Below are 27332 nucleotides of genomic sequence, written 5' to 3'. Positions count from 1 at the left end.
TTGGAATGTTCCACTTTTTGTCACATTAAAACCACACACATAGATTTATTTTATTGGGATTTCATGTGATAGACCAACACACAGTGGTGCATCATTGTGAAGTGGAATGAAAATGAAATATGGTTTTACATTTTTTTTAGAAATAAAAAACGGAAAAGTAAGTCTTTCCAGAGATTCTCAATTGTATTGAGGTCTGGACTTTGACTGGACCATTCTAACACATGACTATGCTTTGATTTGAACCATTCCATAGTGATCTGGCTGTATTTTTAGGCTAGTTGTCCCTCTGGAAGATGAACCTCCACCCCAGTCTCAAGTCTTTTGCAGACTCTAACAGGTTTTCTGTCCTGTATTTGGCTCCATCCATCTTCCCATCAACTCTAAACAGCTTCCCTAGCCCTGCTGAAGAAAAGCATCCCCATAGCATGATGCTGCAACCTCCATGTTTCACGGTGAGGATGGTGTGTATAGGGTGATGTGTTTTGTTAGTTTCCGCCACACATTGCGTTTTGCATTCAGGCCAAAAACTTCAAATTTGGTCTCATCTGAATATGCTGTGTCCCCCGCATGGCTTGTGGCAAGTGTTGGAGGAAGGTGCTCTGGTCAGATGAGACCAAAATTGAAGTTTTTGGCCTTAACGCAAAGTGCAATGTGTGGCAGAAAACTAACACTGCACATCACCCTGAACACACCATCCCCACCGTGAAACATGGTGGTGGCAGCATCATGCTGTTGGGGTCCTGTTCTTCAGCAGGGATAGGGAAGAAGGATGGAGCCAAATACAGGGCAGAAAAACCTGTTAGAGTCTGCAAAAGACTTGAGACTGGGGTGGAGGTTCACCTTCCAGAAGGTTAAATACCCTAAACATACAGCCAGATCTACTATGGAATGGTTCAAATCAAAGCATAGTCATGTGTTAGAATGGCCCAGTCAAAGTCCAGACGTCAATACAATTGAGAATATCTGGAAAGACTTGAAAATTGCTGTTGACAGATGCTCTCCATCCAATCTGATGCTGAATCTGAAGCTTGAGCTATTTTGCAAAGAAGAATGGGCAAAAATATCAGTCTTTAGATGGGCAAAGCTGGCGGAGACATACCCCAACAGACTTGCAGCTGTTATTGCAGCGATAGGAGGTTCTACAACGTATTGACTCAGGGGCCACACTTTTCAGTTTTTTATTTCTAAAAAAAATTTAAAACCATATTTCATTTTCATCCCACTTCACAATGATGCACCACTGTGTGTTGATCTATCACATGAAATCCCAATAAAATAAATGTACGTGTGTGGTTTTAATGTGACAAAATGTGGAAAATTCCAAGGGGTATGAATACTTTTGCAAGGCACTGTAAATAATGCACTACACATACATATTTCAAAGACTTGGCAGACACTTTGAGAGTCTCTTAAACTCAGGTATATCTTTGAGATGGATAGATAGAGGGTGGGGCGGACTCAGGCCCCGACGCTTTGGGGACTGAACTTCTGTAGAGGACTGGACTGGAAACTCAAAACAGAGTTGGGTTAAACCTGTGATCTTACCTCCCGAAGCTGTTCGCACACTTTGTTGTAGAGCCTCAGCCAGTTCTGTTTGGCTCTGACTGCTGGATCTACCGGCTCTTTGGGCTCCTCTGGAACTGGAGGACTAAAAGAATAAAACAGCCGTGTTTCATTTTTTTAGCAGAGATATCTCCAGCTGATGCATTTCTAGGATGTCTGGGTAAACCTATTGTTTCTCTTCTAGTCTATTTGTGTCAAATAGTTTATTGATCTCATTCCCTTTCTTCCTATACTCCTACCTCTCAGGCGGCATCTCTTCTTCCTCTACTGGCGTCGGTGGCCTGCTCTCGTCATAACACTCCTCTGTCTCCTCAATGGGGAGCGTCTCCTCTGGTTGAACAGCAGGGGGCGTCATGGGCTCCTTGTCGGACATCATTTCCTCCTCTAACCATGGCTCTTCATCCTGCTGCAGAGCTTGGTCTTCTGGATTGGCTGACTGCGCTGTGTCAGGGCCGTTGAGATGGGACTGAGGCTGCCCAGAGGAAGGGGTCTGTTGGGAGGAAGGGACCGTGGCAGTGGGAGGTTGCTGGGAGGTTGAGTTAGCCATGGTGGGCGGTTGGTTTGGAGGGACGATGCCGGCGTTGCCTGCAGCAGACTGCTGTGGTGGTTGAGGTGCGGTTGAGGCTGGAGTGTGAGTCTGGGCGGGTTGAGCAGAAGACAGGAAAGAAGAGGCCAAGCCTGTGACCGCTGCTGTTAGAGGATTAGACATGGAGAAGAAGGAAGTGGCAGCTGGGGCCGGCCGCACCTGAGGCTGTGGCTGTGGCTGTGTCTGGGGCTGTTTAGGTGCTTGGGCTGTGGGTTGACCTGAAGGGGGCTGCTGTGCTGCTGATGGGGCCATGCCGGGAGGATGAGCCTGGTTGGATGTCTGGTTAGCGGGTTGAGCAGGGGGCTGCTGCTGCTGATGTAAGGAGGCCTGCTTCTCTAGAGGGGGTCTGGAGCCTGGTACTTCCAGTGTAGTGGGGGCTGTGGAGGTCGGGGTGGGGGTGAACGGGGGCTCCATGTCCTCGCTGAGGGTCCCGTCCAGATTGTACATATCCTCGTCCTCGTACATGATGTCATCTTCCTCGTACAGGCCCTCCTCCTCTCCCTCGTACAGGCCTCCGTCCTCCTCCTGGTACAGAGCGGCCTCCTCCCCTCCATCCTTGCTGTAGCCTCCCTCGTCGCTGTAGGCCCCCTGGGTCTCCTCGGGGTCCCAGTCTGGAGAGCCTTTGCTGTAGCTGACCGAGGAGTGACAGGAGTGGTACGAGTCGTTCTCCTCATAAGGGTCCCGCTCTCCGTACTCGCCGCCATAGTCCTCCTCGCTCAGCTGACTGCTGCAGCGACTCAGCTCCGCCGACGAGGCGTAGCTCCCCGACGGACTGAAGGGAAGAGAAGAGAACAAAGAGAAAGAGATTTTATAGACATGCCAAGGAGAGACTGCGGCCCCCTATTACGTTAATATTCCGGCCTATTGATGGAACGACAATCTGCCAAAATGCCGGCTTTTGTGCATTTACACTGGACCAAGCTTCGCTGGCATATCTATAAGATAAGACAACTTTATTGATCCCAAGAGGGCAATTCATTTGCAGTTTACCACATCCACATCCACAATCACACCAAGGACATCCTAAATGTTACATGTCAAAACCACAATGAATAGACAACAAGGTAAAGTTCATATGGTAAAATAAATAGCGACAAAATAGATAATTAATAGAAATTGGTATGTTTATCATGTAAAGGTGCTGACTAAAAAGTAATGGGCTAATGTCATTTGAAATGACTACCGTCTGGTAACTTAATCGCTGAAGGAATACAGGATTTGGCGTACCTATTGGTTGAAGGCATCACAGTGAGCTCACGTGACAGAACATGGTGAGGTCATACATAATAAACAGTGTTTACCTTCCTTTATTGTACCATAATACCATAAATACTTACAGACCACTTTATTAGTACACTTTCCGCTCTATTGGACAGTTTTGCTTAAAACCTTTTCTACATGTCTTGAGGTCACAAGGAACAATGCTGATGGTGATGGCTAATCGATATATAGCACTGGGGATACAAGAGTACGAGACAAGCGGGGAGAAATACAGCAGAACAGAAAAGGTGAGAGGCCTCCAGAAACCTGACAAAAGAAAAAGAACAAGCACGCAAAAATGCTACAAACAGGGAAAAAATACTTGTAGTCCTTGATGAATGGGGCTATTAAAAGCAGAATGGAGGCACAGAGAGGAGGAAGGATAGATGAGAGGGAGATAGTGAAGACAGGAAGGGAGTGGTGAGCGCTGGGACAAAATATAGAAGGAGAGAACGTGAGAAAGGGGAGTCAGTGTGGAGAGCCGAGAGGAGGAGATGGAACAGAATGGGCGGGGGTGTGGGGATGTTGCTCTGTCCAATACACTCACACAAGCAGCTAATCTTATGTGAAGTATTGACCATTAGACTGCAGGATGAATAATTCAGAAAGAAAAAGGCATGGGGTGCATAGTTTCGTTCAGAGTCAGTGAGAAATGTAGCGGTATTGTAAACAACAATGAAAGAGAAATAAAATTTGGTCTAAATGATCCAATGAGGGACTTGTAAACACACTCCAGATTTACTACTGCCAGAATTTCATGATGTATTTTCATTCACTAATGGGCCTTTTTTTCACCAAGGACATTTTTACTTGTCTCAGTAGGAAAAACACACAAATAGTAAAAATAAAAATAATGATGGTTGAATTTCATTGAGCTGCTTCAGGTTTAGGATTCTGGTTGTTGTGCATGCTGGCTCACTGTCACACTGTCATGACTTACTAGGACGTTGTCAATAATATCAGAATAATATGTGCTTTTCCTTCTTTAGCAAGTCAAATTACTATTACTTTATTTTGTTAACACCGTGATCATTTACAGCTGAACAGCAGACACTTCGGCTTAATGAGTCAGAAAGTCAGAAAACAAAAATCTATAAACTAAACTATTATCTATCAAAAGTGACCTAGCATTAGCTAACTCAAACAAAACAAGCAATGATCATTGGGATTTTGTGCATTGGGATATATTTTTTTTTTTACAATTTCCTAGACCAAATAATTGATCAATTAATCATCAAACCACTGGATCAATAATGAAAATAAACTTCCAGTCTAAATTACACTGAATCAGGCGCACACACACACCTGACAGTCCTCTGATGTTGGTAGTCGGGGTCTTGGCTGTTGCCAGAGCGCGGGTAAGTTAAGCTTCTGGAGCTGCGGCGCTGCTGGCTGATGGGATACTGGTGGACGGAGGCATTGGGCTGGGATGTGCTGTAGAAAGGCGGGGGAATGCTGTTACTGGTTTCACTGCGATAGTCGCTGTCCCTGTCGTCCACCGCACTGTCTGGGTCTTCATCTGCACAGAGGAGCACGTCAAGAAGAAAATAAAATATCAGTATTTTCCTTACAGAGAACAGTCCCAGCAGATTTTTTTTTCTTCAGATTTTTATAAATTAAAAGCAAGAGAAATACAAAAAGAAAAGTGATGATTTGTCATGTAGCACAGAGACAAGACGCTCTAATCACTGAACCACAGACCGTTAAAGTAATATGGTACTGAGAATGAGATGGCAGCTTTACCACAACATGACCCCTATCAGCCCCATGTAGGTCATTCAGAGTGCATCCATACATGGAGAACACGACGGACATCTTCAGCGGCTTTCTTCTCATTCTCATGGTTATAATAACTTAACATAAATCCTGTCCTGCTCACTAAGGAGATGCTTTATTCTTCTGTGGTGTCCATAGATCAGAGATTAGTATCCCAGAGGGATGTGATCAGACACTTAAATAGTGCTGAATCAGTCAAAAGCAAAACCAGCATCTATTAATCATTCATCGCTATCTGAAACTCTGACGGGGGAGGCTGTTTGCACCATTTACACCTTCATCTTCAGCCGTCTGGCCATGAGAACATTAATTAAAAGGCATCGAAATTTGTTTTTCTCTTCAACCATCTCTCTCTGTTTCTCTCTCTCACGTCATCGTCTCACAGTCCATCATTACCCCGCTGCTCTTTTCCTTTTTCCTCTGAGTGAACAGAGATGAGATGAATCGCTGCAGTTGTGTGGGTGAGTCTGACAGACACTTATATAACACCATCTGCTAATCACAGTGACAGAATGAGAGATAACCAGGGAAAGAGCGTTCTTTTTTGCATACTGTATGCATATGTTTAATGTATGTATATTTAAGTGTACAAATGAACAATGGACAGCACGTTACATTAGCATTTGGAATGTGACATATGTTTTATTATTTTTGCTATATGTGCCAACGATTGTTAGCCTGGCACCACCCGCTTATCTACTTCCGCTCAATTTTAATTTCCCTTCAGTAGTCAGTATGGGGCTGCGGTGCATTCATTTGTTCCTGCTCGTCTAGATTTTTGGATGTCAAATCAGCGAACAGAGGGAGCGGCTGAGAACAATGACGTCAAAGTCGTGCTCCAGTTTCAGTTGAACGCTGCGTTCCTTTATACTCGGAACTCGGAAATTTCCGACTTGGTAGTTCCGAGTTCCGACCTGTCTGTGTTCCACTGCATCTGCTCGGAGAAGTATGGACGCCGACAACCTTTCTCATCCTAATAACTAAACGTTAGGCTCTAGCAAGTTACCGTTGCCAGGTACCGGTAGATCCATAGACTACAATATGTAGTGAAGTCGGAAGTTCCCAGTACAACTGGAACGCACCGTCAGAAGCCGGCTCATGATAATAATAATGGATTGGATTTATATAGCGCTTTATTTCTATGTGACTCAAAGCGCTTACAGGGTTCCAGGTTCCATTCATTCACACACAGTCATACCGGTGGTGGTAAACTACCATAGTAGCCACAGCTGCCCTGGGGCAGACTGACAGAAGCGAGGCTGCCATTCAGCGCCATCGGCCCCTCCGACCACCACCTCAAACATACAGCAGTCATACACATTCACACGAGGCAAGGTGGGTGAAGTGTCTTGCCCAGGGACACAACGACCATGACACAAGTGGCCGGGCTGGGATCGAACCGCCAACCCTAGGATCATTGGCCAACCAGCTTAACCACCTGAGCCACGGTCGCCCAATATGTCACTACCAAACGTTATGCGATTGGTTGGCTGATCCAAAGTAGCACTGGGCAGATCCAATAGTTTTAAACTTCAACAGATACCCTCCTCCAAGTGAGTGAACGTTTGCCAATAGAGCAGTTCCAGACCTTCTGTACAAATGAAGTGAAGTACGATGGTCTGGTTGGACCAGGCTAAACAATTGTAGCTGTCAGCTCATTATATAAAAGTAAAAAAGACACTATTTCTGGACAAATACATATCATGCCGTTTAATCATCTATATTATGTTTTTTATGCTGTGAGCACCGTTCAATGTCAGATTCTTTTGCTGGATTATAAATTGTTATTATTATCTTTATTATTATTGACCCATGGCAAATCAAGCCAAGTGTGTTTGAAGATGAACAGAAGGCCTCAAAGCTTGTTTCATGCATTTATACCTATATGTGCAAACACACAATTTATATAATTTTTATAAACACTGCAGCGGGTCTAAGACAAGAGTATAAGTACTTCACTTACACTGGCCATCCAATATATAAACTGCACTGTACGTACAGGATGTATTGCATGTATACTTACTTTGTTGCTCCCCCCATATACTCCAGTTACCTGTAATGAAACAGGAAGGTGTGAGTATTGATTGTGCTGGTATCAAATGTAAACATGCATTCACGTCATTAACGCTTGAAAGTTCCCGGATGGAGCTGGGGGAAGAGCACATATGAAGCGCTGAGCATCCCACTTTTTCCACAGACAGCTGGCTCAGCAGGCGGGGCCAAAAGCCGACAACGAGGCAGAATCCCGGAGGAGCTTGCCTCCTGACATCTGATAACGCTATCGACCCTTAACACTGCAGCCACCCAGGCCCTTTTCCACTCTAGCACACAACAACAACCCATGTGTGGCTAAACACATAATGCACATGCTGAGCTAAAGCAATCTAATTACAACTCAAAAGCTTACAAAACACAATTCTCTTGTTCAAATGACTACACTTTGTACAAAGAGCAAACGGTCACTTACAGCACTGGGTTCCTGGTGCACGGAGAGGACGTTCCTGCTCCTCCTGGATTAACTGATAACAGGAAAGATAGTTAATATTTTGCCAATGAGCAAGACGAGAAAATGTAAATTGGATTTAATCTTGTCATTTCTAACACCAGTTATTTCTAACGTTTAATCATGTTGGAGTGTTCCTAAAAATGAGGCAATGCTGCGGTATTAAATCAAAGGTGACAGCTTACATCTTGGTCCCTCATGGCGTTGAGCTGCTCCAGTTTTTTGGCCCAGTATCGTGCCTCATCCTCAGGGATATCTGAAAAAAACAACAAGCCAGACACACTCAGCCAGGTGACAAAAAACACAGTATGCAAAACGCGGTCCCAGCTCCTGCTCGGGCTTGGCCCCCTAAATATAATTTGATCATGTTTTGAGCTGCCCTTAAAGCTAACCTTTCGATAAATACCCCAGGTCCACAAACTGAGGAATCAGGGGCACAATATCGACTCTAAGAAGAGAAAACGGCATGAAAATGACCCTTAATCAAAGACCTTTAATCAAAGCATACTCACAGGCAGGGATACGTATCACAGAAAAATAGATCAGGTTAATTTGTCAGTAAGAGATTATTGGTTTTCATATATCACAGTTTGCTGTGAAAAATATATGGACAGACATCATTTAACTAAGTCATCTTCTTTTTCCTATGATGGGTTGAGTTTTTTCATAATCAAATCTTTTTACCAACCATTGACGGCTTTAGACTTTTTTGATACAAATAATGGATCGTCTCACCGAGAGGCAGTTCAAATCGTGTGTCGAGCAGCACCAGGTGGAGCGTGGGTTCTTTGGTGCCACAGATCTCATTGTCAGACATGATGACCTGAGAGTCCAGAGTGAGCCACTCGCCCGGACCTTCCTGTTTGACAGAAATAGGTTTCTGTCAGCCCCCACACCAAAAACAACAGAGCCCTATAGAACACGTCCAACTCTAAATGAACAATCCTGGCTTTTTCAATGACAGTATTTTCTAAAGTGGTGGGTGCTGGTGATCGGTAGCAAACCTCATTAGACTGTCGGATGCTACGGAGGGGGATCCACACCGTGCCAACCATGGTGTCCCAGATCAACCCTTTGTCCCACACCTCAACTGTCAGACCCAGGTCCAGGCGGTTGATCTCGCTGGGTAGATAAGAGAAAGAGGGACGGGAAAATGTCAAAAATCAAGAGAAAAAGCAACTGATATTAATAATAAGTATATATCAAAGACAGTTGGAGAAAGCAACAAAGCAAATTTACTCGACGACTCTATTATATATATACTTATATATATAAGTACACTTTTGAGGTAATTGTACTTGATACATCTACTCCACTACATTTATTTGACTGCTGTAGTTTGCATTGCTACAGATTAAACCAGTGGTTCCTAAGCATTTCAGAAATCTATCAGTTGTAAGCAACATCAACCTCTAGCTCTATGCTGGAACAACTGATATGAAATTGCAAACTATATAGAGTTGTTAAAACTGTGACCACCTCAATCAGCTACAACAGTAAATTGGCACTTTTACTTAAGTGAGGTGTTTGAATGAAGGACTCTGCCCTGCAGCGAAGCATTTTTACATAAATATATTGGTATTTTTTACTCAAGTAAAGCACCTGAGTAGTTAATCTACAACTGTTTAAGGATGAATGCATAACACACACATAAGCACTCATACACACAAAAGATGCACAGTAATTACTCGTGGGCTTCACTGAGACAAATACAAGACACGTCTCTGTGGGAGCAAGCCTGAGAGAATCTAACATCAAACATTTACAAGACAGCAGGAAGCAGGACAGAAATAGAGAGAGGGTAGAGGGAGAAAGAGAGAAGGATAAAGAGAGGGGGATGGATGGATAAAGGGAGGGAGGGAGAGGAGTGTGATGAAGGCAGTGGAGGAGGTGATTGTATCGCATTCCTGGAGGGAGAACGTGGGAACTTTAATTAAGAAATAGGGGGACTTGATTTCCCGTCTCAGTGGTGACTCCTTTTAAGAAGTGTGCTTGTTTGATTCCTGGCAGCGACTGAGGGGGCACAGCCATTTAAAGCTACTTTGAAGGAGGGGATGAGGCTCCCTCTCTCTGCAGCCCAAACATTACATAACACAGCTGCACTGATGCAAGCCCCAGCACAATGCCCAAACGCCTCCGAACATCATACAAATGCAAAGGACTCCGCATTCAGCCCGCCTACTGCTGCTACATCCCATGCTAAATCTCACCATTCTTGCCCATATGGTAATAATAATTTTTTCTATAGCAACGAGCTATCGTTTAAATATTTAGCAAATATTTAGGAACGCGCGCTCAAAAAGTAAGGTTTGAAAAGGGGAGAGGAGGAGGGGCAGAGCAGACGAAGATCAAGGAGGCAAAAAAGTGACAGAGAGGAGAGGAAGCTGGCTGTGAGCCAAGGTTGAGAACAGTAGGTGTTGAGGGAGAGGATAGGAAAAAAGAGCCGGGAATGGAAAAAAAACAGCACAAATGCACGCAAGCAGCTGACGTGGAGAGTGGATGAGAGGATGAAAAGAGAAAGCAGAGGGAACGGAGGAGGGAGAGGGAGGTACTGTAGGAGAAGAAAGAGTTTGCTCTGAAGAGGATGAGGGACTCACAACATGAAGTCTTGCTCCCAGCTGGGCAAGTTGCCCCTGACAGCAATGGTTGTGCTCTTCACATTTTGTACCTTTAGGGTCACATAAGTGTTGAACTTCTCTGTGAGGGAGACAGGAAAGAGATGTGTTACAATGAAACCCATGTGAGATATAGATGTTATATAGCGTAACTGGCTCCCTTCATATCCATTAATGGCTCCAGCATGTAATGTGTCCGCAGTCTGATTAAAGATGTATGTCTCCCTCCCACTATGATCTACCTCTTTTCTATTTCCTTACCTTGGGGTCCATCCAGCTTGGCTTTCTTCACTGTGGAAACACAGAGAGGGACAAAGTCACACACAGAAACACCATCTGTTTTTCACTTCTGAACGCTCCTGCATTCTCTGTTGAGCAGCCAGGGAGAGGATGCTTGTATCCAATTTAAGCACAGTTTGTGAAATCTAATAAAACAAATACAATGCGAAACTCAGGAAAATGACTGTAAAAACAGTATGTAGACTTAGGGTCTTGTGAAATTTGAGACAAACCCTGCTGCGTTCCAAATTGCATAATCTTTATTTTTTTCTATTCTACATACTATAGCTGATGTCAGAATCTAGGTAGCATGCAGTATGCATACAATTGGGACATCCTTTTACGTATTTATTTCATCATAACATTGCGCCTTAATCTTGCCTCTAGCATATACGTTGCATCCCTGGTTGTTCTCAACGTCGATGTGACGTCACTTCCGGTGCATACTAGATTGTGGGTCAGAATCGTCCAAATAGCATGCCAATTTCAACACTAAACATCTCGACAGATGTTGTAGGCATCCGGTTATTTTTAAGCATAACTAAATCTGACCACAAGAACTGGGACAGCCTTAATCTGTTCCTACCATACTAAATAGCAGGGAAGTAGGTGTATTGGAACGCAGGGCCTGTGTTCCAATCCCCTTACTTCCATACTATTTAGTATGCCAGAAAAATATTTAGAATGTATACATGGTGTCAAATTCAGTATGCCAACATACCTGGATGTTCTAAAATAAGCCTACACCCAATTGCATTTTGCAGTATGCAAAATATCATGATTAAGTATGTAGTACAGTTAAAAGAAAAATAATATGATTTGGAACTCAGGGATATACTCCAATCACCACCATCTGGCAGAGCAGAGGTAGTCTATATTTGTATACAAGGAGAATGTTGACGCAGGAAACTGAAATTGCTACTCTGAGATTTGGATTAAGTGCTGTGCTGTTTTTGCCATAAGGCAGAGACATGTTGGCTCTGAGCACGGTGAAAACGCCCCCCCCCCCCCCACACACACACACACACACACACACACACACAACACAGCACAGGAGAAGCATGGGCGGCTTACCTGCTGTGCTTCATCAGTATGTCGGGATACAAAAACAGAATGCACAGTACACCTACATGCTGAAACCCCCACAGCAGAGACTAAACAGATGGCCGGTACACTTTTTTATTTTTTCACTAATATCATGGTTTCGTTAGGAGAATGTTCATTAGATGTAATAGATGTTTAAAAGGGCTCAATCATGTGTTCTAACTTTGGGAAGGTTTTTCTTGTACAAAAATATCCAACCTTCATCAAACAATAAGTATTAAAGGATTTTTCAGTGTACAGTTAAAGCCCAGGCTCTCACTCTGCAGCACATTTTTACCAGCTTTGACGTAACTCACGCACACATTTTAAAGCTCTACTATCCACTGCTCTCCACCACACAAATGCACTGCAAATGTGTGTGCACATCAAACACACAGGTGAGGTGAGTATCAACGAAATGCAAACGCAAGCTCAATTAGCTATGAGAGCAAACTTGCACCTTTATCGGCCCCCTTTGAGAAAACGGGACGCCAATTTGTGGCTTAGCTCGTAATATTCTCCACACACCAACCACACCGGAATCAGTCTTCATGGTAACCACGCAAAATTTAAAAGTTGATGCAAAATTGTGTGACAGCAAGGCGCCTTTCCTGCTCCTAATTCTCATTACTTTGCTCTTTATTTCTTTCATGCAGCATGAACAAACCAAAGCTACATTTGCAGTTTAAGTGACATGCAGCTACATTCACACAGACACACACACACACACACACACACACACACACACACACACACACACACACACACACACACACACACACACACACACACACACACACACACACACACACACACACACACACACACACACACACACACAGTCAACAGCAGTGACTCACTCATATGCACCTGCAGCAATGTTAACAAATACTAAGCTACCTGAGCAATCTTAATGTCATCCAAACACATGCAACACACACGTTAACACAAACATCTTTGTGTTTGCATCATTACTTCTGCTCAGGCTCGACATCCTGATGATGTTGTGTTCAGCGTTTACACGGGCTATAGCAGTAAAGGTTCAAATATGATGAAATAATTCAATATAAAGCCGAGAGGACAAGAAAGAAACCAAGTTGTGTCTCCAGCAGTCCTTTACATTGTTTGGGCAGACCTTATCAGAGGCTGCTTCTTGCTGTGTTTTAGTGTCAACACAAACCGTGGAAATATATATCAGTACATGAGCAGGATCAATAAAAAGGAATTGGATTCTGGACAGCTGAGAGCTGAAGTTTAATAATAGCACACAATCGTAAATCTCGCTGGCAGTGTGAGTTACAGTGAGAAATATCCACTAGCCCCACAAACAATATTTTGTCACAATTATCTGAGCAGACAGAACAGCCGGCCCCTGACACATACACATATATGGTACTGTACATGCAAGTGCCTATAACCCACTGAATCATCACAGTCTGAAGGGCTGCGATATTGGATCAATTGGCTGAAATGTAGGCTATGGGTGAGGAGCCTAGATTCAGAAGACAAGGTCAAAGAGATACCAATCCATCACCCTCTGATCCAATGACGTTAAGAATATAACAAATCAACTTGTGCATGGTTGTTCAGTCTTTATTCAGAGGATGCATAGATAGAACCATCCGTACAATCCAACAATTTGTTTTGTGCAATCCCCTTTTATGTTTTGAGCCTATACCTCATTCAGGAAGTACCTCTGACACAGCAGACTCTGACTTATGAGAACGAAGCAGATTGCCAAAAAACAGAGGCTTGACAGGGAATCAAGCAAACCCTTCAACTAGAGCTGTCAGGGAATGTAAAATAGGGAGCGTGTTGAGCTGAGTTCAGCCATCCGATGACAAAATGAGGGCAGACATAATTCAGACAGAGAGTGTCTTGTTCTGACGGATCGTATAGAACACACAGATCTGCAGCAAGCCTTGCAACTGCTGACAGAGACATTACACGGCCCAGATTTAGTGTCCTAATCAAGGCTGGGATAAAACTGGACCCAAAAGTATGTGAAATGTCTGCAGGAAATGACGCCAAGTTTTTTTTCCCCCTGTTCATCTGTATCTGTGCTTGGATTCTGCTTGGTCGGCAGATGCGCCAAAGAAGTGGCTGCCTATTTAAGAGGCACAAAGTACTGTGGAGGCCAGAAATAGCTCCAGTCAGGTAAGCATGAATGATGTAATAGGAACAGAAAGAGGGTGCACTGCCAAGTCTCGTAGCCTACGACACTGACGGCTGCAGCCAGTGTTTATGAATGAGTCAAGCTCAGGGTCTTAATGACATAGGGCTTACTCAGTGCAGGGACAGTTAGTGGGTGGACCTAACCGGCACAGGATGAGGTGGGCTACAGCATCCGTAAATGGACCTGACGTTTAAAAGGTGAATTTGAAACCCCCAGAACTTTCCAGTGTCGACCACGTTATTCTACCCATGTTCACTATCATTGCCAAAAAATGTAGTCCATCAATCGATTTGTTGATCGACAGGACTGAAATCTATTATATTATATGTATTGATTATCAATATAAAGCAATTTTTTCATGCAAAATTTGGTTATAACAACTATAATGACTAATATCACTATCAGATAAGCTGGCAGTTTATCTTAAGTAGTCTTCCACATGAATGATGCATAAAGCACTAAATGGTTTAGGGCCAAAATACATTACTGATATGCTGATAAGTTATGAACCGTCCAGAGCCCTTAGGTCGTCTGGGACAGGTCTACTTACAGTCCCTAGAGTTAGGACTAAACGAGGAGAAGCAGCTTTTAGTTTTTATGCACCAACAATCTGGAACAAACTCCCAGAGAACTTGAGGTCTGCTGCAACTCTCAGTTCTTTTAAATCGAGTCTGAAGACTTTTTTGTTTCCTTTTTAACTTGCAATTTTCATTTTATTTGCTTCTTTTATTGTGTTTTTAAATCGAGTTTTAATTTTTTTTTTTTTTTTTTTTTTGCTTCTTTTATTCGCTTTTAAATGTTTTATAATGTGTTTTATGTATTCTAATCTTGCCCCTGTAAAGCACTTTGAGTGGCCTTGTGTCTGAATTGTGCTATATAAATAAACTTGCCTTGCCTTGCCTTGCCTGGTTAGTCTTTTTGTCTAGAAAATGTCAGAAAAGTGTTTAAAAAACAATGTCCTAGGGACCAAGATGAAGTCCTCAAATATATTCTTTTGTCCAACCTATACAGTCCAAACTACAACAATATTAAATTGACTGTTAGTGAAGAAAGGCAGAAGTCCTCAATAGTTTAAAGATGGCATTGTGCTCGAAAGGTTTCTTAATAAAGGCAATAGATTAATGGTATAATTCCCAATTACCTTTCTTTCCATTGTCTCATTGACTGATAAACCAGTAGGCTATAGATTAGTTGTAATTGGGATTTGTTCATTTTCAATCTTCTGGTATTATAGGACAACTAATCAATTTATTGAGAACATATTAAACAATTAAAATCACTTAAGCTCTTCAGATTCCTGATTGGCAGCTTTGGGATTTAGGTTGTGAAATCCTACTTCCATAGGTCCTCCTCTGCTTAAAAATCAAGTCAGGTTATAACAAATTGCACAGCAAAGCCTTGCAAATTGCCATCCCGTTTGTTGTACTCTCATCCATTTTAAGAAAGTGTTTTTTGCAGATCTATGCTGCTAAATTATGTCTAACAAAAGCCTAAGGAAAACTTGAGGAACACAAAATGCATTTCAGAATGCCCCCCCCCAACACACACACACACACACACACACACACACACACACACACACACTCCCAGGTCCTCTCTCTCACAGTCTGGCCCATTATTATTGCTTTCTGGAAGTGAAGCTCTAAGTATATGGGCAATCAAAGCGGATGCTTATCCATCACTGAGGGGCAATAGTGTCAGCATCAGGTGCTTTCTTAGGGAGATTGGTGGGAGGAGGTGACGCATCACTTCAGGAAAAAAAAAAGAAGCTGAGGAGTGACGAGCATCATCTCCAGCCAGCTATAGTATTCCCTCACGACTACAGCGGAGCGGAGGCGGCGCGGTGCGGCAGCGGCAGGGGCTTTTCCTCGACCTGCTCCTCCTCTGACTGACTGCCCACGCATGAATGAACTGAGTGGATGACACACACATGGCCTACACGCACGCAGAGAAACCGCAACAGTATGGTCACACAATGGTTCTCCTCCATACATTTAGGCTATAGAAACTCACAGAGCCTGTGACTGTTTGCCAGTAATAACAGTCACGAGTCACGACTGGACCAGCATGTTAACATTTTTTTCGACTCATTCAAAGGCAAAAACATATTTATTATTTGAGGCCGAACAGAAAAAATACACAAATATGTCATTCAGCAAGAGTGCAGATGGAGAGTGTCCCAGTCTCAGAGGCATCCCCCCCCCCCCCCCCCCCCCACTATGAAAACGTTATGACAAGCTGTGTGATTAAACGACTGATCAGCACTAAACCTGTCTCCTGCTCGGGATGCACACACTTTTCAGCGGAGTGGTGCTGATGCTGATAGCCCGCAGGCTCTGTCACACAGCTGGTGCAGTTACACCGCCAGCGAGTGCCCCACTTCAATATCATCTAACACGGAGGGGTTTTAACTAGCCTACCCCTATCTTCGCTCTCTTACCTCCCACACATAGCAGGGACATCTCTGAAAGCGGCGTGAGTGTCCCCAGCTGTCCTCTATTGGGTGCTCCGTGATTTGTTTGCTCAGTCCGTGTGTCTCTTGGTAACAAAATAAATAAATAAAAAATTAAAATACTCAAACCGCCGAACCGTTACCCTAAAATGGTACCGGAAACGTGTCGGGGCATCATGTCAGAAGCAGCTAGCGCCCGTCTCTTTCTCCTCAAGAGCAGTTGCTCTACTCCTTGCAGGACACAAGACACACGGGAGTGAATTCCTCGCCCCCTCCCTCGTTTTCCTCCTCTGCATTGCCTCAGCTCTCCTCCGCTGCTGCTCCTCCTGCGCGCACAGCCATCTTGTTTCAGCAGAAGCAAACCCTGAGCGCGAGGACAGCTCCCCCGCGCCGCTCTGACGTCAGAGTTGATGAGTAGCAGCAGCCGAACAGAGCGAGGGCCGATACGCACGGTGGGATAGGGTAAAATTAATAATATGCTACGTATCCGGTGTGATGCGCTCAGGCCATGGCTCAGGCGAGGGATTTCATTAATTGTTTCCAAAGTTACACAGCATTTAGGAAAGGTTGCCATTTAAAAAAATCACGAGGCCTAGAATAGATCATGTCTGGTTTTTCGCTACTGTGTGTGTGAACGTCCGATCAAGTCATTTAGTTTATTAGTTCACTTATAATGGGCCCAAAGTTAAGTTACAAATTAAAGATGTTTATTCAAGAGTGCATTCGCATATCAAAATGCCCGTTTACAGAGCCTATATGCTGTGTATTAACACTGGATTTTCCCCCCCAGTGCACACATGGCTATGGTAGCGGTTATGACTACATTCTGAAACGCTTGTTGTCAAAATTAGCCTACTTTTTGTCAATGTGTATCTCATCACAATCATTTATGACGGTGTGCGCCAAAAGAAAAAAAAATTGCCTATATGCTCTTTAAATTGGTATCATAACGTAGCCTATATGTAAATAAAGGGGGCCCACAATATCAACATGCCTCGTTTACAGAACCTATAGCATTCTGTATGCATAACAATAATGCGGAATTTGTAAATGTTTTATTTGATTTTTCATTCGATTCGATTTGATCTTATTTTTAATTTATCACTTATGTGTTGTTTATATATTGTGTTCAGGGCCGCCGCTCCCTATACGCAGAGTACGCAGACTGCGTAGGGCACCAAGTTCCTGGGGGGGCACCCCCAAAAAAATGTTTTTATAATTTTTTTTTTTTTTTTTTTTTTTTTATTAAAAAGGAAAAAGAGATGGTCCGGGGGCCCCCCAAAATAGTTATTTTTTTAAAAGTTAATGATAATCATTACATTACAAAAAATATATAAATTAGTTATGAACAGGCCCATCGTTGTTTTTTCTTAATTGTGTAACCTATCCAGGGGTGGATTACTGCACAGGCACACCGGGCACAGGCCCAGGGGCCCAAGTGCTCATGGGGGCCCTCAGCCAGAGATACTGATAGTAACTTTTCATGTTCCATAGTCAAAGAGCTCAGACACTGATGTCAATAACAGGGTCCAAAAAGGAATAGCCTAAATATAAGTACTCATTAAAATGTAACAAGATAGAAATTATCATGGGCCCCTCAACTAGTAGGGGAGAAATACAAAAGCAAGTTAAAAACAACAGCATTAGTAGCTCTGTCTAAGGGGGTTGAAGCCCCCCTCACACATACACAAATAAGCGTTATATGTGTGAATTCTAAATTGTTCATATCCACCCTTTATCTGTTGAAATGGGCCCCTCCATCATAGAACATGGGTCTGCAGACCAATCTACTGTTTTTACAGTTGCAGAGTAAAGAGTGCTGTTTAAGAAAAATCTGAAAAATAATGTTCCTTCTGCATCTCAGGATTTGATATCTCTCTAGCCTCTAAAATGTCCTCTCAAAGTGCACCAGATTGATGCATTTTACTTTAAAAAGGTAAAAAAAATTCTGGGGGGGCATACCCCCGGACCACCCAACAAGGTACAGGGTCACTCCAACAATACCCTAAAATCCTGTGGGAAACACTGACTTCCTTAATATGTTTTTGTCATTAATTGTATGTATCCGTGTAGAAAATTCAGTGTACCTGACTGGATAGGGACAAGTGGGGGGCCCTTTAAGAGTGTGTGCCCAGGGGCCCATTATCTCATAATCTGTCTATGATCCTATCACTCAATTCCTTTGCAAAGGCAGTTAGTAGGATACTTTTTACTTTTTTCACAAGTTAAGCTGTTCTTTCTGTTAGTAAATGCTGTTCGCAAAAACTCATCACTACAGCAAATGTGCCAAAAAGCAGTCGCAGAGATCTTGCAAGGGCAAAAAAAATTTGCTCACGCCCTACGGACGCGAGCTTCTTGGTGTTTTTTTTTGTTTTTTTTGGGGGGGGGGGGGGGCATCACTGACTATTTCAGCTTAGGGCACCCAAAAGCTTAGCAGCGGCCCTGATTGTGTTATATAACTTAGGCTATATTGTGTATACAGTCAAGTGCGAAAGTTTGTGAACCCCTTGAACATTTTGGAATTTTATTTATTGTAACCATCATTAATTCATTTTTATCAATACCAGTATTTTTTATATGAAATAACAGATGTTTGTTTATCAATTCAACATTTTTCTTTTCCAGAAATCAATTGTTAAAACAGATAAAACAAATTATTTGACGAATGTTGTATGTGCAAAAGTTTGTGAACCCTGAGCTGCATTGCTTAAATGGAGCAGGTAAACACAATCAGATGGGCCAAATTGAGTCATGAAATGGACCAATGTAGTGAGAGATCTTTAGGGAAGAAATTGGGCGGCACTAGATACAACAGAGATAAAACCAGGTCAGTTTAGGCTCACCAAAGTGAACCCATACAGGTCAGACATGCTAAAAGGGGAAACAATCTCAGAGGATCTCAGGAATAGAGTTGTGATGCTGCACATTTGTCTGGGGACAGCTATAAATTATTTTAAAAAAAGTTTGAGCTCCATCGGTCCACCGTGAGGCAAATCATCTACAAATGAAGAGCTTTAAGAGTGACTGAACATCTGCCTAGAAGTGGACTTCCTTCAAAAATATCCACAAGCGCCACAAGATAAGTGATTTTTCAGTTAAAAGCCAACCCAAACATTACATCTGGTGATTTGCAGACCTCTCTTGCAGCATCTGGGACAGATGTGCATGGTTCCACAATAAGAAGAAAACTCAGTCAACATGGCTTTCATGGGATGGTTGCTGAAGAAGCCTCTGCTCTCAAAAAAGAACAAAACTGCTTGTCACAACTTTGCCAGAGAGCACCTGGAGATACCTGAAGTCTTATTCTGTGGACAGATTAGTCAAAAATTGAACTGTTTGGTCATAACCAAAACCGCCATGTTTGGGCAAAAACGCAATTCTGCCTACCACCTAGAGAACCTTCTCCCAAGTGAATAATGGTGGTTTCAAATTGTCTGCAAATCTCCAGGTGTAATGTTTGGGTTGGCTTTTACCTGAAAAATCACTTTTCTTGTGGCGCTTGAGGATATTTTTGAAGGAAGTCCACTTCTACGCAGATGTTAAGTCACTCTTAAAGCTCTCCATTTGTAGATGATTTGCCTCACGGTGGACCGATTGAGCTCAAATTTTTTTTTATGAATTTATAACTGTCCCCAGACAAATGTGTAACATCAAAACTCTATTCCTGAGATCCTCTGAGATTTGTTTCCCTTTTAGCATGTCTGACCTGTATGGGTTCACTTTGGTGAGCCTAAACTGACCTGGTTTTATCTCTGTTTTATCTAGTGCCGCCCAATTTCTTTCCTAAAGATCTCTCATTACATTGGTCTATTTCATCAACCAATTTGGCCAACCTGATTGTGTTTACCTTGCTCGATTTAAGCAATGCAGCTCAGGGTTCACAAACTTTTGCACATACAACATTCGTCAAATAATTTGTTTTATCTGTTTTAACAATTGATTTCTGGAAAATAAAAATGTTGAATTGATAAACAAACATCTGTTATTTCATATAAAAAATACTGGTATTGATAAAAATGAATTAATAATGGTTAAAATAAATAAAATTCCAAAAGGCTCAAGGGGTTCACAAACTTTCGCACTTGACTGTATATGTATAAGTATGATAGTCACTGTTTATTTATTGTCTCAATGTGTGCACCTTATTCACTAAGACAAATTCCTTGTTGGTGTGAAATCCTTCTCGGCAATAAAATCGTTTCTTATTCTGATTCTCCAGAATGGCTGAATCTATATTTAAATTGCACACGAAAATCCTTCAGGACTACAGCACTCTGGCGACAATTGCATTTCAACAGTAGATATTTGAAAGGGAGACATTGGCATTTTTATTTCCCATCTTTCAAATCCAATTGATAAAATTATGTTGCGGAAATGTTTGATTGTTTATATTCTTTGCTTGGCCTGACAGTAATATAAATTAATTCAAATAGTTGAATCAGCCTCATGTGAACCCACAATGATCCTTATATAAACAGGGAGAGAAATACAGAGGGTTATATCTCATTGTAGCTACTCAGTGCCAGCTAAGGCCCTCATAATAAGATAAATAGTTAAACATAGGCTTATATTAAACATGTGACATTCTTAATTCTGCAACAATGACCCATTTGAATATGGTACTCACTGAATTGTCTAATGTATTTTATATTTCGGTTTGATGAATGGACAGAAGTTTGTACCTCAGGAAACTTGTAATAAAACTTCTATTATTTTCTTACATTTTAACTTTTCACAGAACTGTAACTGCATTGGAAGTCTGAGGTTTGTCTTCTCCTTTTATCACTCCTTTGTTGATTGGTTCCCAAACAGTGGGGAAGATGCCAACTAAGAGCTGCAAAAGTGTTTGGGCTTTCTTTTAGAAACAATTGACAACTGCCATACTGGATAAGAATTTGTGGCATAGGCCTAGTGTGTCAGAAGTTTACATTATCCCTTTACAACAAGAAGGTCCTCCTGGGTAGTGTGACCCACCTGTCCAGTTGTGCCCAATGATTGTTGAAATAGGAGACAAGATATAGGGCAGAGGTCTGGTAGAGACTCAAATGGATAGATTTTAAACTGACCTCCCCATCGATATATTTTTTTAATGGGAACAAAGTTACATTCAAGTAATATAGCCTAAACAATCGTAAACAGTCGTCAAGTAGGCTATAGGACGATGAATCTACTTTGCAAATGGGGAGAGTCGGAGCACCTTGCCTGTAGTACCAATAATACACGCCAGAGAGCAGCAAACGTCTGCCACGACCTTGAGACTACTAGAAATATACAAAGCGATGTAGTGTGTTGTTTACGCCTACGCTAGGTTCAAGATGGCTGCTGGAGACAACAGCGGCAGGCCTCCTTGCCTTAATTTCTCCGGCCCGGGTCCTTTGGGAAACAGCCAGCCCAGCAACAGCGTATTCTCAATGCCTGCATCCAACGGCGAAGCGGTCGGTGGGGTCGTGGGACCACAGGGGCCACCGAGGCGTCCCAACCCGCAGCTGGGGCCTGGCGGCGGAGACGGCAACGGTGTTTCGACCGGAGCTCAGCCGACTGCGCACAACTCCCTGCAGCAGTCCGCTGCGTCAGGTGCTGCGGCAGCCGGAGCCATGGCCACCCCGGCGTCAAATATGGTGACCAACGCGCCGTCAAACGCGCCCCAGGCAGCAGCAACGGCCGCCACTCCGGCAGCCGCGTCCGTGCTGGTGTACCGAGAGCCGGTGTACAACTGGCAGGCGACGAAGAGCACCGTGAAGGAGAGGTTCGCTTTCCTCTTCAACAACGAAGTGCTCAGTGACGTTCATTTTTTGGTGGGCAAAGGAATGGGGGTACAGAGGATACCTGCGCACAGGTAAGAGGAATATAACTGCAGCGCGAGGACTCGAAACACTAGCGAGCTAACAATGAACATGCGAAGCGGAGAGACGTAAGCCCTCTGTTGTAATTATGTCATTGTCAGGTTTGTTCTGGCAGTGGGGAGCGCAGTGTTTGATGCCATGTTCAACGGCGGGATGGCGACGACCTCAACGGAAATCGAGCTTCCTGATGTGGAACCAGCTGCTTTTCTGGCCCTGTTGAAGTAAGGAGGGGGGGGGGGGGGGCGCTTGCCATTTAAACATAGGATTTCCTGAAATCTCTCTGATTCCCTGAAAGTGGGCGTGTTTAAAAAAAAACATAAGGCATAGGCCAGGGCTATTCAATTAGTTTTGAATGGGGGCCGGTTGGTGGAAATGATCCAATATGAGGGGCCGGAAAAAAATGCCTAAAATTGATTAGCATCACATCAATAGCTACTGTAAAACACGACAACGATATAGGAGTGCATATATTGTCTTTATTTTATCAAATAGAGTTCACCAGCTTATCAAAAATAATCCCTATTAGATTAACATAGGCTGCCTGTTGTTTAAGTGTTTAACAATCTTCTCAGTTCAGGAAAACACAATAGGTTAACTCTTCAACAGCTTATCAAAATACATAGAAATAAATGTACTCTAAGTGCAACAGCTTGTCAAAATACAGGTAGGCCTAGGTTTACTAAGAGTGCAACAGCTTATCAAAAAACATAGAAATAAATGTAGGCAACTCTAAGTGCAACACCTTACACTACAGTGTTTTCCCCCCCAAAATGTGTTTGTCAAGGGGTCACTGTCCAGGGTCATGGGAGGCGCGGCGAAAATTTTGGCTGTATTTTGCTCAAAGATGCCAATGCACAGTACAGAAATAAACTGCTTATTTGAATACAAAAAAACTACAGACACTGACTTTACAATTGTGCAATTTTGTTTGCTATGTGAAGGTACAAATTTTGTGCAAACATGCAGACAATACAAAGCAAAGTTCTACTGGTGCAATATTATGCAGACACACTAAATACAATTAATGGACCATACACTTACACTGCTGTAAAATCGCGCGCACAAAGCTGCATACACAGAGCAGCTGATAGAGAAACGCTTGGAGACACATGTGCACATTTATTTACTGCAGATCACAGCCTTTCGCGCAGTTATGACCATGCAAAAGCACACATCGCGCGTGCTAGTACATTAATTGTGCACCACTTTTTTTGGGGGTTGGTATTCAAGGCGGGGGCCAGTAAATATTCATTCGCGGGCCGCCTATTGAATAGCCCTGGCATAGGCTATCTGCAGTTTGTGAAATGTCAAGAATTCTCACCGATTCATCTCGGACTTCAGCACATAACATTTCATACCAAAACATTAATTGTAGGATTATATTTAAGCTAACCATACCTATTTCCATTGTTTGCATCTATACAATTGGAATCTCATGTATTTTATTTTTGGACTGGCTCTTGCAGGTTTCTCTATTCTGATGAGGTCCAGATCGGGCCTGAGACGGTGATGACAACACTATATACAGCTAAAAAGTACGCAGTGCCCGCGCTGGAGGCTCACTGTGTGGAGTTCCTCAAGAAGAATCTGAGAGCAGACAATGCTTTCATGCTGCTCACACAGGTCAGCGTCACCCAAACTCGTTGTGTGCAATTTGATGTGTGGACTGGTTGTTCTGCGTCTCTACCTAAAAAGGCATCTGTTTATTTAGTTCAACACTGCAACTTTTTACGACTCCAATACAATACATTATGTTGACTGATTGAAAACATTTTTTTTAAATTTAAAAACAGTTCTCAAATATTAGACGTAGTCGAAACACAAAGAACCATATAAAACTTTCATAACTAAAAAATATAAAATTAGCAAAATTGTGAATTGTGATTTAAATCTGTTACCATCCTATTAGGAAATTAGTGAAAAAGATTACAAGTCAGACCAGATGCCAGCCTTCCTTCCCTTTCTTCTTATTTTTTCTCCGGTTTATAATACTTCTACACTTTGCTTTTTTTCCGCCAAAAAAAGTATTGAGGTTTGAGATCCAGCCCTGCTAATAATCTTAGTGCATATTTGCAATACAGTACTTATTAAATAGTTATTCTTTCAAGTGCAGTTGTCAATAGTACAGCTTAGTCAAATGTGTGTTCTTTAAACTTTTGTATTCTTCGTTTCAGGCAAGGTTGTTTGATGAGCCACAGCTTGCAAGCCTATGTCTAGAAAACATTGACAAGAACACTGGAGATGCTCTCGCTGCCGAAGGCTTTACAGATGTAGATTTGGGTAATGACGCCTTGTGAATGTTGTCATTAATATAGCATATGTTTTTTTTTTCAGAATAACAGTCCAATTGACCACTGAATTTACTTCTCTTCCTAACTTAGATACATTGGTGGCAGTGTTGGAGAGGGACACTCTTGGTGTGAGGGAGGTACGTTTGTTCGGTGCTTCAGTTCGTTGGGCCGAGGCAGAGGCTCACAGGCAGCAGCTGCAGCCCACACCCGAGAACAAGCGCAAAGTCCTGGGCAAAGCTCTCACGCTCATCCGCTTCCCTCTCATGACAATCGAGGAGTTTGCTGCAGGTGAACAGAACCCCAATAAAACCAAACCCTGTGGCTTTACTTTTAAGTGTGTGTCCTGCTCCCGCACTTTGACTATGCTTTTCTTCGCCCCCAAAACACATTCTGTGCTTCATGCCCTGATCCCCGTGCTTGGCTTTTGTGGTGGTTTCTTCAGGTCCAGCCCAGTCCAGTATTCTGTCTGACAGAGAGGTGGTGAGTCTCTTCCTCCACTTCACAGTCAACCCAAAGCCCCGTGTAGAGTTCATCGACCGGCCTCGCTGCTGCCTCCGCGGGAAGGAGTGCAGCATCACACGCTTTGGACAGGTGGAGAGCCGCTGGGGTTACAGCGGGACAAGCGACCGCATACGGTGAGTTGAGAGCAGAGCATTTACAACATGTAAAAACAGCCTTACTTGCGTTTTTATTATTTTTTTATTGCAAAATCAGACTTTAAAGAGTTATTGAAATCTCCATGCTCATTAATAATCTTTTTATGAAATGTATAGTCATTATTTTTTAACCAAAAAGACACCATTTTAAATAACAGTATAGACTTCAACTTTAGAGTACATAAATTCATTTGCACATTTTTCTGCTTCACTTAAACTGAAAGATTAATGACTAGAAAACTACCAAGCAAGAGACACTCAAATAATGCCACCTATTGTACCATACAGATGCACTGTACACAGTTGATGAATTCCCATTCTGTTTCTCTTCTCAGGTTCTCGGTAAACAGAAGGATATTTGTGGTCGGGTTCGGTCTCTACGGCTCTATACACGGACCGACAGACTACCAAGTTAACATACAGGTGTGGTTCTTTAACCCTCTAGAAACTTTGTCCGCTTTCACTGTATGTTGTATGCACATTGTATGACATATTTAGCATGTTTGAGCCTCTTTCTCTCTCTCTCTCTCTCTCTCTCTCTCTCTCTCTCTCTCTCTCTCTCTCTCTCTCTCTCTCTCTCTCTCTCTCTCTCTCTCTCTCTCTCTCTCTCTCTCTCTCTCTCTCTCTCTCTCTCTCTCTCAATACAGATCATTCACACAGACAGTAACACGGTGCTGGGCCAGAACGATACAGGCTTCAGCTGCGATGGGTCGGCCAACACCTTCAGAGTCATGTTCAAAGAACCAGTGGAGATATTACCCAACGTAAACTACACTGCCTGCGCTACACTTAAGGTGTGTTATGTGATGTTCTCTCATACTAAATACACACATGCAACACTTCACTGTGTGTATTTCAGGCTAGGAAAGGCTGCAGCAAATGATTATTTGCATTTTTGCTGATTTATTTCTCCATTTGTTGTCTGTAAAATGTTGAAAAAACAGTAAGAATTTAAAACTCCTTTTTTGTCAAAATGTTTTCAATATAATGTCAAAGAACACCGACAAATCTTCACAGTTGAAAAGCATAGTTTAAATAATTAACTGATTTCATAAAAATGTATTTTTTTTCTCTCTGTTGGTCGACTTATCATTTCAGGTCCTGTTACTTTTCCCCTTTTTTGCGAAAATGTTAAGATATTTAGCAAAATGTAATCTCTAATTTGATTTATTTTAATGGCATTTGGCTCCAGAAGTGTGTTCAATCCCGTCTCTCTTGTCTTGCAGGGTCCGGACTCTCATTACGGGACCAAGGGAATGCGAAAGGTAACGCACGAGTCATCATCCACTGGCACAAAGACGTGTTTCACCTTCTGCTACGCGGCGGGCAACAACAACGGCACTTCTGTAGAGGACGGACAGATTCCTGAGGTCATCTTCTACACATAGTCACCTTCGACGTAGCAGCAATCTTCCATCAAATGTGACAACCTGAAAACCAGTGTGGGGGGTGGGGGGTTGGGGGAGGGAACGCCTCAGCAGCAGTACTGGGGAGCTAATCTCTCAGACATCATACTTTTTTCCCCTCCATATAGTGCACTACCATCGGCCACCTGAAAGGTCAAATAGCTGTAGAGCGAAAGTAGGTCACTACATGGGGCGTAGCTCACCATCTGATGCTGTCTCTCTTTATGATGGCTCTCTCTTTCTCAGCGGCTTCCTTTATCCCTTTGTGTTGTAGTGATGCCAGCCTCGGAATCAGACTTGACTGTAACTGACTGCACAAGGGAAGGAGAGAGGGAGGGAGATAGGGAGGAGCCCCTCAGATTATTCACAATATTCGAGGTCACTGTTGTGGACTGACGGCATAAGGCTTGACACTGAATTCTACTTAAACTGTACAATTCCCCTTCCAGTACTCCGCAGTGCTAGTGCGAAGGAGAGACGCAACTGTAAGAATGTACAGTTATTCAGATTTGCCAAGACAAGATCCTCATCATTGTTAAGTACAGACCAGCATCTCCCTCAATCAGCTGTAACTTCCATAGGCTCGTAGTCGTAGTAGACCTCATAGGCTTCAACCATTTTTGGCAAATTTGAACCAAACTTCATATTAATCTTAACAACATGATTATGGTAAGCATTTATTTTCGGGTTTCTACATACAGTACAATCTGTGATATCTTGTGTCCTCGCTTTGGTAGTTGCCTATACCCAAGATACCTTGCACTTCTCGGCCTTGCATATGTTCATTTGGTTGTTCTATGGATGCACACTAACTCTTCAGATATGTTTCTTTTTAGCTTTGTT

General features: G+C 42.8%; 2 protein-coding genes across 2 annotated transcripts in view; one reads left to right on the top strand and one right to left on the bottom strand.

Annotated features, from left to right (window-relative positions):
- Window positions 1–16303, bottom strand: part of LOC307255265 (protein unc-13 homolog A) — a gene marked incomplete at its 5' end in the record, with an annotated part of 39472 nt that extends 23169 nt beyond the window's left edge. Inside the window, 11 exons of the mRNA XM_080033927.1 lie at window positions 1546–1648; window positions 1803–2921; window positions 4715–4928; window positions 7209–7238; window positions 7653–7704; window positions 7874–7944; window positions 8424–8547; window positions 8693–8810; window positions 10286–10385; window positions 10565–10594; window positions 16282–16303. Coding sequence (XP_079890053.1) covers window positions 1546–1648; window positions 1803–2921; window positions 4715–4928; window positions 7209–7238; window positions 7653–7704; window positions 7874–7944; window positions 8424–8547; window positions 8693–8810; window positions 10286–10385; window positions 10565–10594; window positions 16282–16303 — 1983 coding nt within the window. The remainder of the gene's footprint in view (window positions 1–1545; window positions 1649–1802; window positions 2922–4714; window positions 4929–7208; window positions 7239–7652; window positions 7705–7873; window positions 7945–8423; window positions 8548–8692; window positions 8811–10285; window positions 10386–10564; window positions 10595–16281) is intronic.
- Window positions 16304–21584: 5281 nt separating this feature from the next.
- On the top strand, window positions 21585–26519 carry LOC307255273 (BTB/POZ domain-containing protein 2-like). Its single transcript, XM_080033943.1, has 9 exons — window positions 21585–22129; window positions 22238–22357; window positions 23603–23759; window positions 24311–24416; window positions 24518–24715; window positions 24870–25062; window positions 25419–25506; window positions 25731–25877; window positions 26310–26519. The coding sequence occupies exons 1-9, from the start codon at window positions 21609–21611 to the stop codon at window positions 26469–26471; spliced, it is 1692 nt and encodes a 563-aa protein (XP_079890069.1). The 5' UTR covers window positions 21585–21608; the 3' UTR covers window positions 26472–26519.
- Window positions 26520–27332: the final 813 nt, after the last annotated feature.

This window comes from Ammodytes marinus (genome assembly GCF_949987685.1).
Source record: "Ammodytes marinus genome assembly, chromosome: 9".
In the NCBI taxonomy this organism is placed as follows: Eukaryota; Metazoa; Chordata; class Actinopteri; order Uranoscopiformes; family Ammodytidae; genus Ammodytes; species Ammodytes marinus.
Note: the sequence above shows the minus strand (reverse complement) of the source record. Positions and strands in the feature narration are given on the sequence as shown.

Excerpts from the sequence above, each read along its gene's own strand:
- LOC307255273 (XM_080033943.1), top strand. The coding sequence starts at position 21,609 with ATGGCTGCTGGAGACAACAGCGGCAGGCCTCCTTGCCTTAATTTCTCC. Across the intron at positions 22,358-23,602 it reads GCTTTTCTGGCCCTGTTGAA|GTTTCTCTATTCTGATGAGG; the intron begins GTAAGGAGGGGG and ends TGGCTCTTGCAG. Across the intron at positions 24,716-24,869 it reads AATCGAGGAGTTTGCTGCAG|GTCCAGCCCAGTCCAGTATT; the intron begins GTGAACAGAACC and ends TGGTTTCTTCAG.